Here is a 13125-nt window from a genome sequence, read left to right on the forward strand (position 1 = left end):
GAAATGCTAAATTGAGAGAAGTTTGTCTAGGATGGTGAGTAGTGAAATAGGGACCCAAGCAAATTTTGGGTTTCTGGAGCTGCCATGCTTTACACAGTAAACTCATTGCCATGCCTCTGTTTGCTTGTCTATGAAACAATAGAAGTTCTAGCTACTCTAAGAGTGACTGTGAGTATTAAATAAAATGTTAACTATGAAAGCACTCTTGAGTAGGGGGATTAGCAAAAACAAGAGAGAAAAGAAACACCAGAAAGTTGCTGAATGCATTCTCCTACCAGCCTTAGATTTTATGCCTTCTTCTAGTGGCCATGTGCACTTAGGGCACTGGTCTCTTCTTCCGTTGTATGGGTCTCTGTCTACCTATCTGTTAAGCACCATGATTAATTTGCTTTAATTTTTATTCTCTTCTTCCAGCTGAATCCTTCAAGGAATTTGCCGAATTGCTCAATGAAGTAGAAAACGAGAGGATGATGATGGTAGGTCATTAACGCTGGGCCTGGAGCTGAGATCACAGCTGACATTGAGGATTTTTCTTGTCTTCATTGGTTGGATTCATCTACTGTTTCATTTTCTGTCTCATGGTTTGCTGGTGCTGTGAAAATAGATCTGGTTATTCTATCTCAAGCTGCTACCCAGAGATTTTGGCATTTGGTAGAGAAATGAATGTGGAAATCTCATCTCTTCATTTCAATGTGAAAGGATTTCAAAGGACATTAAACTGAGCTATTAGACATGTTGACAAAAATTGTGGTCTTTAGCATTCTTAACCAAATTATCCACTTATTAATCCATGTCTCTGATACCAGAAATAGTAATATAGGCTTTACTTATATTTAACAAACATTCGTTTTATGACATTTAAGTCTAATTTTTAAAAACTAGTAGACTATAACTTTTGGTTCAGTATTAATTTTACAGAAAAATTGAGTGGAAGATGAGAGAGCTCTTGTTAATACCCCATTCCCCCACATTATGCACTTCCCTTATTATTTATCATTATTATTATTTGGAATTGACATATTTATGGGATATGATGTGAGTTTTTAAAATGCATGTATACAATGTGTACTGATCAAGGTAATTAGCATATCAATAATCTGAAACATTTCTTTGTGTTAGGAACATTCAAAGACCTCCTCTCTCCTTGCTACTTTTATAAAAAGATTTTGCCATAGGGCATATGTGCTTGCAGGAGACAGAGAGACAGTGAGAAGGAAAGTGAAAAATCAAGCCCCAGAGGGAACCAGCAGTTAGCATAATGGCTATGTTGCTGGACTCCCACGTAGTCGACCGCAGTTCGTGTCCTGGACCCGGTGGCTTAAAACTCACACCAGGCACATGTGCGTGCATGCCCAAGATCCAGAAAGGAGAATGGAGGAGAAGGGATTGCGGCGTGAGGGTGATTTCTTGCTTTCTGTCTCTATGTCTTCCCCCCCCCCCTGTAGGAAAAAAACCTTTCCAAAAAAAAAAAAAAAAAAGAATCAAGCCTCAGAGGCGATGGCCAAGCTATAGTACCTTCTCTTTCTTTCTCCTCCTGGGATTTTAGGCATGCATGCACATGTGCCTCCTGTGATTTTCCAGGACTTGAACCATGGTTAACCATGTTGGAGTCCAGTATCTTAACTACTGTGCCACTTTCTGGCCCATCTTCTAGCTATTTTGAAGGATACAATACAGTGTTATTTCATATAGTCATCCTACAGTGTTACTAAATGATAGGATTTATTCCTCCTGTCTAGCTATAATCTGTGTCTGTCAGCCAATCCAAACCTGTTCCTTCCTCCCTACTATCCTTCCCAGCCTCTAGTAACTACTATTCTTTCTCTTCCCATGAAATCAACTTTTGTAGCTTCTACATGTGGGTGAGAATATATATATATATATACACACACACACACACACACACACACACACAACTTTCTTTGCCTGACTCCTTTCACTAGACATAATGTATTCCAGACTAATCTATTTTGCTGCAAATGGTAAGATTTCATTATTTTTATGGTGGTATATTATTTTATTTTATGGGGGTTTTGAAAAGTTCATGGGAATTCATATTATGATAAAACTATGCATGAATTTAAATGTTTTGTATAAAAATAAACTCATAGTTTAATTCAATTTTTCTATAAACTATTTGAAGTCTCCTTGTATAACATACCACATTTTCTTTATTTATTTGTTGGCAGACATTTAGGTTGATTTCATACTTTGAGTATTGTGGATAGTGCTGCAATAAACAAGAGAATGAAGGTATCTCTTCCACACACTGAATTCATTTCCTTTCTATATATATATCCATTAGTGAAATTCTTGGATCATCTTGTTGCTGTATTTTAGTTTTTGAGGAACCTCCATACTATTTTCTATAGTGATTATTCTAAGTTACTGGGCCAAGTGGTCACAAGTGTATAGGAGCCATCCTGTAGTTCTTGGCAATCAAGTGATAGTCCTTGAGGCCCTGTTGGAGTTGGGAGCATGGTAGTACATGTCAACAGGGACTTGGGCATCCAACTTGCATCTTTGTGGAATATTCATGGACCCTGAAGTTCTGCTGGAGGCATAAGTTGTCCACCATGATCGATCCACAGTCTCTGGTGAGCATGTACAAGGCCTTGTATCCCTAGGGGTTGTGCACTTTCTCATGAGCACATGTGCAAAGCTATGTAGCCTGGCAGGGACAGGGCTGAGGTGGATGATGGTGTTAATATGGGGAAGCTAACTACCATTCCCCAGTGTGTGCATGTGAGTCCCCAAGGTCCCAGCAGAGGTTCCTTCACACACTGTGGCAGGCCAGTAGAGTTGGCCCACAGTCCTTGGCAAGTGCATATAAGTCCTGGTAGTACTGCTGTGGCAGGGCTCCACACAGTCCTGGAGGTGGCCTTTGTGCTGCACTGGACGGTCTGTGTCTTTGGGTGTAAGTGCTTTATGAGCATGGATGCTCCTGTCACAGCTGTATCATTGATTCCAGGTGAGATAGCAATGCTGCAGCTGGTTTTATGGGCTTGATAGAATGTCAGTGGGGCCTCAGGAATATGGAGATACAGAGGTTATTGACCCTCAGGATAGGCTTCAATTCCACAGTGGCTCTGCTCTTAAAATGGCACCATGATGTAGCAGTTCAGAGATTAGCAGATAAGGTTGACCCTGCCTGTGTTTCTTTCCGAGTGTCATGCAGCCTCATGGATTTCAGGAAACTGCTTACACTGGGCTCAGGTCCTATGGAACCTGTAAAGCTCTCCCACAATTAGAACTACTGTCTGTCCATGGTGATAAGAAAAACTGCTAAAGATCTCTCACTTATTATTTCCCAGCAATGAGAAGTCTCTCCCAACTCTAGGCTGATCCCAGACAGGTCCTTTTCTTCCCCTATTTGCTGTCATCCTGAGCTGTCATGCTTTAGAGTGCTTCAATAATTTTCTCGCTGAATTCCAGCACTCTTTCAGATACTCTACTAGAACCGCATCTGTTTGTTCCTTCTTTGTGTAAGAGATGAGTGCTGAGTACCTCTAGTTAGCCATCTTTCCCGTTGTTAATATCTTGCAAGTATGGTACGTTTGTCACAATTGAGCCATTATTTATACAGTATTATTAACTAAAGTGCATCATTTACATTACAGTTCACCTTTGTGTTACACATTCTATGTGTTTGACAAATGTATAATGACATGTATCTACTAAAACTGTATCATACAGAATAGTTTGATGGTCCTACATATCCCCTATTCAACCTATTTATTCCTCCCTTTTTCTTTTCCTGTAACCCTGACAAACATTTATCTTTTTTTTGTAACTGTGGTTTGCTTTTCCCAGAATGGCATATAGTTGGAATCATAAAGTGTGTAACTATATCAGATTGCCTTTTTTGACTTAGAAGAAGTTATTTAAGGCTCCTCCATATCTTTTTATGGCTTTATATCTCATTACTTTAAACATTAAAGCTTATTCTTTCTTACCTTTAAATGATATTTCATTATAAGATATACTGACTAATCCATTTACCTATTGAAAGGCATCTTGGTTACTTCTGAGTTTTGGAAATTATTAACAGAGCTGTTATTATAGTTCATGTGTAGATTGTTGTGTGGATGTTAAGTATAAAAATTCATTCATATAAATACTAAGGTATACTTTTGCTGAATCATATAGTAAGAATATTTTTAATTTTTAAAGACATACCAAGCTGTCTTCCAAAGTAGCCATACAAGTTTTAATTCCCACTATCAATAAATGACAGTTTCTGTTGCTCCCTATCTTCACCAGAATTTGGGTATCATCAGTGTTCTGAAGTTTGGCCATTCTGAAAGGTCTGTAGTGGTATATTATTGTTTTGATTTGCAGTTACCTAATAACATATGATGTTGAGCATCTTTTTGTATTCTTTTTCTTTTTACTTGAGTAATTTTTGCTATCAGGCACATGCACTCACCAGAGAGACAGAAAAGTGAGAAATCACCCCCCAGGGGATATGGCCACGCCACAATTCCTTCTCCTCCATTCTCATCTTGGGATTTTGGGCACACATATACATGTGCCTGGTGTTAGTTTCAAGCCACTGAGTGTGAAACTTGAATTGTGATCAGCCATGTGGGAGTCAAGCTCCTTAACCCCTATGCCACCTCCTGGCCCCTCTTTTTATCTTCTCAGTTGTCATCTGCATATCTGCTCTGGTGAGGTGTCTGTGCAGGTCTCTTCCTTATTCTTATTTATTTTTAAGTTTATTTTTTCCACCGAAAGTGAGAGAAAGAGAAAGAGAGGCAGGCATCCCTTATAGAGTCTTCATGCCACGATCCATCCCCAGCTTCAGCCAGCCTAGATCATAGGCTCAAGCATGCATGTCTAATGTGTACATAGAGACCTTGAGATGTAAACCCACAACTTTCTCATGTGAGTCTAGCATTATAGAGTGTTACATTACCACTGCTGGGCCCTTCTCTACTTTAAAATCAGCTTATTTATGTTTATTTATTAATTTTCTTGGGTGGAGTTGCTATAGGGTGTGTGTGCTTACCAGACAGAGAGGGAAAGTGAGAAATCATCCCCCAGGGGGAATAGCCACACCATAATACCCTCTCTTTCATTCTCCTCTTGGAATTTTTAGGTATATGCATGCACGTGGCTGGTATGTTTTTTATTTTTTATTTTTTATTATCATCATAATCTTCTTTATATTACATTGGATTACATATAACTTTACAGTGTATTACATTGCTTTTTCAAAAGGGAATGCCATGCAAGTCAGTCAGTACAAAGACATTAATCTCCCTGCTTCAACATTCTATATCTTTTCTATGTTTTCCCCAATCATTATTATTATTATTATTATTATTTTTTAAAAACAGTCCATCACTATTTCTCATTTTTCTTGTAAAAATACTTTGCCCATCATGAAATACTTCTCAGACCAATCCAGTTGAGAATACTATACATGTCATCATCAACAGTTAATAAGCCTAACGTCCTGTCTCTCTATTGCTCACTTGCTATCTTTCTCTATCCTCTTCTCTTCACTTCCCCCATTCCACACTGTCCTATTCTCATTAAGTACCTTCACTGCTGTTATGTCCTCCAATTTTTTGCTCTCTGTCATAGAGTGCGGATAGTCGATATATATTGAGTGGATACATACATGGTAGTTCTATTTGTAGATCTTTGAGGAACCTCCATATTGTTCTCCACAGTGGTTGAACTAGTTTACATTCCCACCAACAGTGTAGGAGGGTTCCCTTTTCACCACATCCCCGCCAACACTTATCACTTTTTATATTCTTAATCTTTGCCATTCTGACAGGGGTTAGGTGGTATCTCATTGTGGTTTTTATCTGCATTTCCCTTATGATGAGGGATGTCGAGCATTTCCTCATATGCTTTTTGGCTGTTCGTATGTCTTCCTTAGAGAGACTTTTGTTCAGCTCACTTTCCCATCTTTTAATCGGGTTAATCATTTTTTTTCGCATAAGGCACTTGAGTTCCCTATGTATTCTCGTTATCAGTCCCTTGTCTGAGGCATATTTAACAAAAATATTTTCCCATTCTGAGGGTTGTCGGTTCACACTTGTTACTGTGTCCTTTGCTGTGCAGAAACTTCTTAGTCTAATATAGTCCCACTTGTCTATTTTAGGGATTATTGCCTGTGCTTTGGGAGTCTTATTTAAGAAGTCTTTGCCTACTCCAATGTCTCCCAGAGTTTCCCCAGCATTTTCCACAAGTAGTTTTATTGTCTGAGGTCTTAGGTTCAGATCTTTGATCCATTTTGAGTTGACTGTTGTTAATGGTGAAAGATGGGGGTTCAGTTTCATCTTTCTGCAGGTGGATACCCAGTTTTTCCAGCACCATTTACTAAAGAGGTTTTCCTTTTCCCAATGGATTGACTGATATCCTTTGTCAAAGATCAGTTGGCTATAAGCTTTGGGAGTTATTTCTGGGGTCTCTATTCTCTTCCATTGGTCCACATGTCTGTTTTTATGCCAATACCATGCTGTTTTGATGACCACAGCTTTATAGTATATCTTGGGATCAGGGAGTGATATGCCTCCTACTCCATTCTTCTTACGCAGGATTGCTTTTGCAATACGAGGTCTTTTATGGTTCCAGACAAATTCTATAATTGTCTTTTCTAGATCTCTGAAGAATATCTCTGGTATTTTGATTGGAATTGCATTAAACATGTAGATTAATTTGGGTAGAATTGCCATTTTGATTATGTTAATTCTACCAATCCAGGAGCATGGGATGTCCTTCCACTTTTTTATGTCACTTTCAATGTCTTTTTTAAGATTCTCGTAGTTTTCTTTATAAAGGTCTTTGACTTTCTTAGTTAGGTTTATCCCTAGATATCTTATACATCTTGTGGCTACGGTGAAAGGGATTCCTTTCTTCAGCTCTGCTTCATTCAACTTGTTGTTCATAAATAGAAATGCTATAGATTTTTGGATATTGATTTTGTATCCTGCCACCTTACTGTATTCACTTATTACTTCAAGCAGTTTTTTCATGGATACCTTTGGGTCTTCTAAGTATACCATCATGTCATCTGCAAATAAAGATATTTTCAACTCTTCTTTGCCTATTCGAATGCCTTTAATACTGTTCTCTTCTCTGATTGCAATAGCTAAGACTTCCAGTACTATATTAAAGAGCAGTGGAGAAAGTGGGCAGCCTTGCCTAGTACCTGTTTTCAGAGGAAAAGCTTTCAGCTTTTCCCCATTCAGTATAATATTAGCTGTAGGTTTTTCATAGATTGCTTTTATTGTGTTCAGAAATGACCCTTCTATACCAATCTTACTGAGAGTCTTAATCATAAAAGGATGTTGTATTTTATCAAACGCTTTCTCCGCATCAATTGAGATGATCATATGGTTTTTATCTTTCTTTCTGTTAATGTGGTGTATTACATTTATGGTCTTGCGTATATTGAACCACCCTTGCATCCCTGGTATAAAGCCTACCTGGTCGTGATGAATGATCTTTGTTATATGTTGTTGGATACGATTTGCGAGTATCTTGTTGAGAATTTTCGCATCTATATTCATCAATGATATTGGTCTGTAGTTTTCCTTTTTTGTCATATCCTTATCTGTTTTGGGGATGAGGATGATGGAGGCTTCATAAAATGAATTTGGAAGGTTTCCTTCCTTTTGAATCTTTAGAAATAATTTTAGTAGGATAGGGGTTAACTCTTCCTTAAAAGTTTTGTAGAATTCACAAGTGAAGCCATCTGGGCCTGGGCTTTTCTTTGTTGGGAGGTTATTAATTACTGATTCAATCTCCTGGCTTATTATAGGTCTATTCAGGTTCTCTATGTCTTCCTGATCCAATCTTGGTAGATTATATGCATCCAGGAATTTGTCCATCTCCTCCAGGTTATCTTGTTTGTTGGCGTAAAGTCGCTCATAGTATCCTCTAATGATATTATGTATTTCTGCTATGTCCGTGGTAATATTGCCTGTTTCATCACATATTTGATTAATCTGGTTTCTTTCTTTCTTCTTCTTGATCAGTCTAGCCAATGGAGTATCGATCTTGTTGATCTTTTCAAAGAACCAGCTTTTGCTTTCATTTATTTTCTGTATGGTTCGTTTATTTTCTATTTCATTTATTTCTGCTCGAACCTTTATTATTTCTTTTCGCCTGGCATTTTGGGGGTTCGTTTGTTGTTGTTTTTCCAGTTCTCTGAGGCATGATGATAAGTTATCTACTTGCCATCTTTCCATCCTTTTCTTATGTGCACTAATTGCTATGAATTTCCCTCTCTATTTATTATTATTATATTTTCATTTGACCAGAGAGAGAGAAAGTGAGAAAGCAAGCCTCCAGGTCTGGGACTCAAACTGTAATCAGACATGTGCGAGTCCAGTGCCTTCACTATCATGCCACCTACTGGCCCCCAGATTATATTATCATCCTTGAGTTTTAAGATTTGGATTCCAGTCATTTACTGGATATGTGTTTTGAAAATATTTTTTACTCAGCCCTTGCTTTTTCACTTATATTTAATGAAGTCCAACTTACCATTTTTTTTCTTTCATTGATATGCTTTCAATGTTGTATTTAAAAATTAATCACCAAAATAATGGTCACCTAGATTTTCTCCTATGACATCTTCTAGCAGTTTTACTTTTGTGTTTTACATTAGATCTATAATCCGTTTATAGTTAAGTTTTGTGTAGAGTTTAAAGCATGTGTCTACATTCTCTTTTTAAAGATGTGCATGTTCAGTTGCTTTAACACCATTTGTTAAAGATTATTTTTTTCTACTGAATTACCTTTTCTCCTTTATAAAAGATTAGTTGACTATATTTTTGTGGGTCTATATCTGAACTCTCTCTGTTCCATTGATATATTTGTCTTTTCTTTTCCACCAGTAGGACATAATTTTGATTGCTATACCTTGTCAGTAAATTTTAATAAAATTTAAAAAATAAGTTTGTCAATGTCCCTAAAATCACATTTTGGTATTGTGATTGGTATTGACTTGAATCTACAGATTAATTTGAGAAGAATTGACATCTTAAAAATATTATAACCTCCTATTTATGAACATGGATTATCGCTCCATTTATAGGTCAATTTTGAGTTTTCATCAGGATTTTGTAACTTCCTCATAGAAATATTTTACATATCTTGTTATGTGTGTACCTAAGTATTTCATTTTTTGTGATGTCTATAATTTTATTTTTAAATTCCAATTTCTGGTTTATGTATAACTGCACATTTTTGTGGGGTATAATACTTTTTTTTTTAAGAGAGATTTTTGCTGTAGGTGTGTGTGCTTGCTGGAGACACAGAGAAAGTGAGAAATCACCCCACAGCAGGGATGACCATGCCACAGTCCTTTCTCCTCCATTCTCCTCTCAGGATTTTGGGCATGTATGCACACACAACTGGCATGAGTTTCAAGCCCTTAGGTCTAGGACTTGAACCGCAGTCAGCCACGTGGGAGTCCAGTGCCTTAACCACTATGCCACTTGTTGGCCCCTAAATACAGTTTTTCAAAGCATGCATAATAATGTGTAATAATCAAAGATATAGATATATTGAATTGTTACACTTTTTACTCTGCTGCAGTGCACCATTCCATAATCTATTCCACTTGTTTACATTCATTCTTATGTCTATTAATCATTTTCTCCTGAAATCTCTCAATAGTTTATTTTTTATTATTATTTTTATTTTTTATTAATTAATTTATTTTCCATTTCATTTTCTTTTATATATTTGATCACATTATTATTTGTCTTACAAAATGGATATTTCAACAGGTGAACATTTCTCCCTAATACAGTTGATAAAACTACAAAATATCTTTAACAGATAATACTACATTTCTTTGTGACATTAATACTTTGCTTCCCTATTTTTCTTCTAAATGTCCTTCAGCAGACCCTCCTCTTGCACATATACTATATCTGGTATTTATATCTATATACTGTGTTTCTATATTCTTTAGTGAATTAGTTTCAGTCTCAATAGTTTATAAAATAATCTTTTCTTTCTTTTTTTTTTTTTTTTTGAGAATTTTTCGCTACAGGGCTCGTGCGCTCGCCAGACAGATAGAGAGAGTCATAGAGACAGAAAGCGAGAAATCACCCCCCAGGGAGGATGGTTATGCCGCAATCCCTTCTCCTCCATCCTCCTCTGGGGATCTTGGGCACGCATGCACATGAGTCCAGCGTGAGTTTTAAGCCACCGGGTCCAGGACGCGAACCGCGGTCGACTACGTGGGAGTCCAGCGACATAGCCATTACGCTAACTGCTGGTTCCCTAAAATAATCTTTTCATATGCTCTCTAGACCAACAACACCAGAGTCACCTGGGAGACCACAAGAAATGGAGACCCTGGGACCAGCAGTTGGTGAAATGGCTATGTTGCTGGACTTCCCTGTAGTCAATCGTGCTTCAAGTCCCAGACTTGGTGGCTTAAACTCACACCAGATGTGTGTGTGAGTGTGCCCAAGATCCCAAGAGGGGAATGGAGGAGAAGGGATTGCAGAGTGGCCATCCTCCCGGGTGTTTATTTCTCGCTTTCTGTCTCTCTTTGTCGTTCTGCAGCACGCACGTGCCCTATAGCAAAAACCTCTTCCAAAAAAAAAAAAAAAAGTAGAAATAGAGACCCTTGGGCCCTTTCGTAAACCTATTGGAAACATAAATGGGGAAATACCAACATTGACCAATACTTATTTTTGTTAGGAACATGAGCATAAGTTGGATACTCTGTAAAGGATAGCAAAGTCTACTTTTCCTTTCATTTGTAGGATGACTTCCTATTTCTCTGCTATGTTTGACCCATTTATTTTAATAGCAAGAATTATTCATTCATTCACAATTCTTTTTTAAAAATGTTCTTTTTAAATTCTACTTTATATATTTAATTGCACTACATCACTACAGTTTGTAAAGTGATTTTATCTAACATGCATACACTTCACACCAGTCCAGTTGAAGATAATCATACACATTATCATCAACAGATAATCATCCATTTCTGTGTCTCATAAATGACTTGCCTCTCTATTTTCCCCTTGATTCCTTTCCTCTCACACTCCCCCTTCTCGTACTCTCTTCTCACACTGCCTCCAGTATCTGTAACCATTTTCCATGGTTCTCTATCCTTCAGTCTTTCAGTTTCCACCATAAAGTGTGGAGAATTGGTATATATTAAGAGGAGACATACAATGTCTCTCTTCCATAGGCTGGCTTGCTTCACTCAGCAGCAAATCTTCCATATTCATTCACTTTCTATCAAATACCAAGGGCTTTTTTTTTAAAGGCTGAGTAGTATTCCATAGAGTGTATGTGCCACACTGTTTATTATAGCATTATTATTCTTATTGCTAAGACATGGGTCTACAATCCTTTTCAACAGTGCTTTCTCAGAAGATTGCTCCCATTTTATTTAGTTTCCTAGAGAAGCGGGAATGAAGGCAGACCTTGGAAGTAAGAAAATTAGGAGGCTTAGGCTCTAATTCTGACTCGACTATTAACTTATTTTTGGCTTTAGACTAATCACTTTATTTTTCTGGGCCTCCCATTTCTTATTTGTGAAATGTGGAAAATAATTCCCATCACTAATGGCTGTTATAAGTTCCCCAAATGATGTAATAAATATACAAGTTTTTTATAAATAACAAAAAATGTATTATGTAAGTTATTTTTGTTTCCTCACAAGATTCTGCTTGTGGAAATGTGACTTGGAGATTTTCTTAGTTTAAAAGATTTGCTACAAAGATACTAAGGAAACACCAGTATGGGTGGTTTCTCTGGAGTCTGGTAGATGGTCCACTGGCAAATCCACACTTTATTAAATGTTCTCTTCTGTGCAAAGAATTTGTGAGTCACTGTTCAGGTTGTTTTTTCTTTTTCTTTCTTTCTTTCTTTCTTTCTTTCTTTCTTTCTTTCTTTCTTTCTTTCTTTCTTTTTTTTTCTTTCCTTTTTTCTTTTTCTTTATTATTATTTTTAAAATTTTTTCATTTCATTTTCTTCCATGCATTCAATCACAAATTATTTTACAAAGTGGATATTTCAACACATGAACACTACTCCCTAGTACAGCTGATAAACTACAAAATATCTTCAACAGATAATACCACACCTCTTTGTGCCATTAATACTTTGTCTCCCTGTCCCTCCCCCAAATGTCCTTCCTCAGACCCTCCTCTTTCACATACACTATATCTGCTATTTACATCTATATACTGTGTTTGTATATACTTTAGTCAATTAGTTTTAGTCATAGAGTGCAGACACTCAGTATATATTAAGTGGGGACATACAATGCCTCTCCTTCATAGCCTGGCTTCCTTCACTCAGCAGTAAGTCTTCCATATTCTTCCATTTCCTGTCAAAAGCCAGGGTTTTTATTTTATGGCTGAATAGTATTCCATTGAGTATATGTGCCACAATTTTTCTATCCATTTATCTGTTTGTGGGCATTTGGGTCGTTTTCATGACTTAGCAGTTTGTGAATAGTGCCACAATAAACATCAATGTGCAAGCACTTTTTCAATTAAGTATTCTTCGGTCCTTTGGGTAGATACCAAGGAGTGGGATTGCTGGATCATATGGTAGTTCAATTTGTAGATTTCTGAAGAACCTCCAAATTGTTCTTCACAGTGGTTGTACCAATTTACATTCCCACCAGCAGTGTAAGAGAGTTCCCCTTTAACCACACCTCCACCAGCACTTATCGTTTTTTTTTTGTTGTTGTTGCACTTATCATTTTTTGTTTTTTTAATCTTAGACATTCTGACTGGGGTTAGGTGATATCTCATTGTTGTTTTGATCTGCATTTCTTTTATAATGAGGGATGTTGAGCATTTTTTCATATGCCTTTTAGCTATTCGTATGTCATCTTTAGAGAGTGGTTTTTTCAACTCATTCTCCCATCTTTTAATAGGATTGATTGTGTTTTTCCAGAACAGCTGCTTGAGTTTCTTGTGAATTCTGGTTATCAGTCCCTTATCTAATGCATAGTTTTCAAAAATATTTTTCCATTCTGGGGGCTGTCTGTTCACACTAACTACTGTGTCTTTTGCAATGCAGAAACTTCTTAGCCTGATGTAATCCCACTTGTCTATTTTGGGGATTAATGACTGCATTGGGAGTCTTATTTAAGAAATCTTTCCC

General features: G+C 37.1%; 1 protein-coding gene across 2 annotated transcripts in view; it reads left to right on the plus strand.

The window, feature by feature from the left end:
• LOC102479358 (oligophrenin-1-like) overlaps positions 1-13125 on the plus strand; it is a 248080-nt gene that overhangs the window by 214977 nt on the left and 19978 nt on the right. For both annotated transcript variants that reach the window (XM_014591357.2, XM_027775453.1), the window contains exon 4: positions 415-476. In XM_014591357.2, the coding sequence (XP_014446843.2) occupies positions 415-476 (62 nt within the window). The remainder of the gene's footprint in view (positions 1-414; positions 477-13125) is intronic.

Source organism: Tupaia chinensis, unplaced genomic scaffold, assembly GCF_000334495.1.
Source record: "Tupaia chinensis unplaced genomic scaffold, TupChi_1.0 Scaffold000566_1, whole genome shotgun sequence".
Classification (NCBI taxonomy): domain Eukaryota; kingdom Metazoa; phylum Chordata; class Mammalia; order Scandentia; family Tupaiidae; genus Tupaia; species Tupaia belangeri.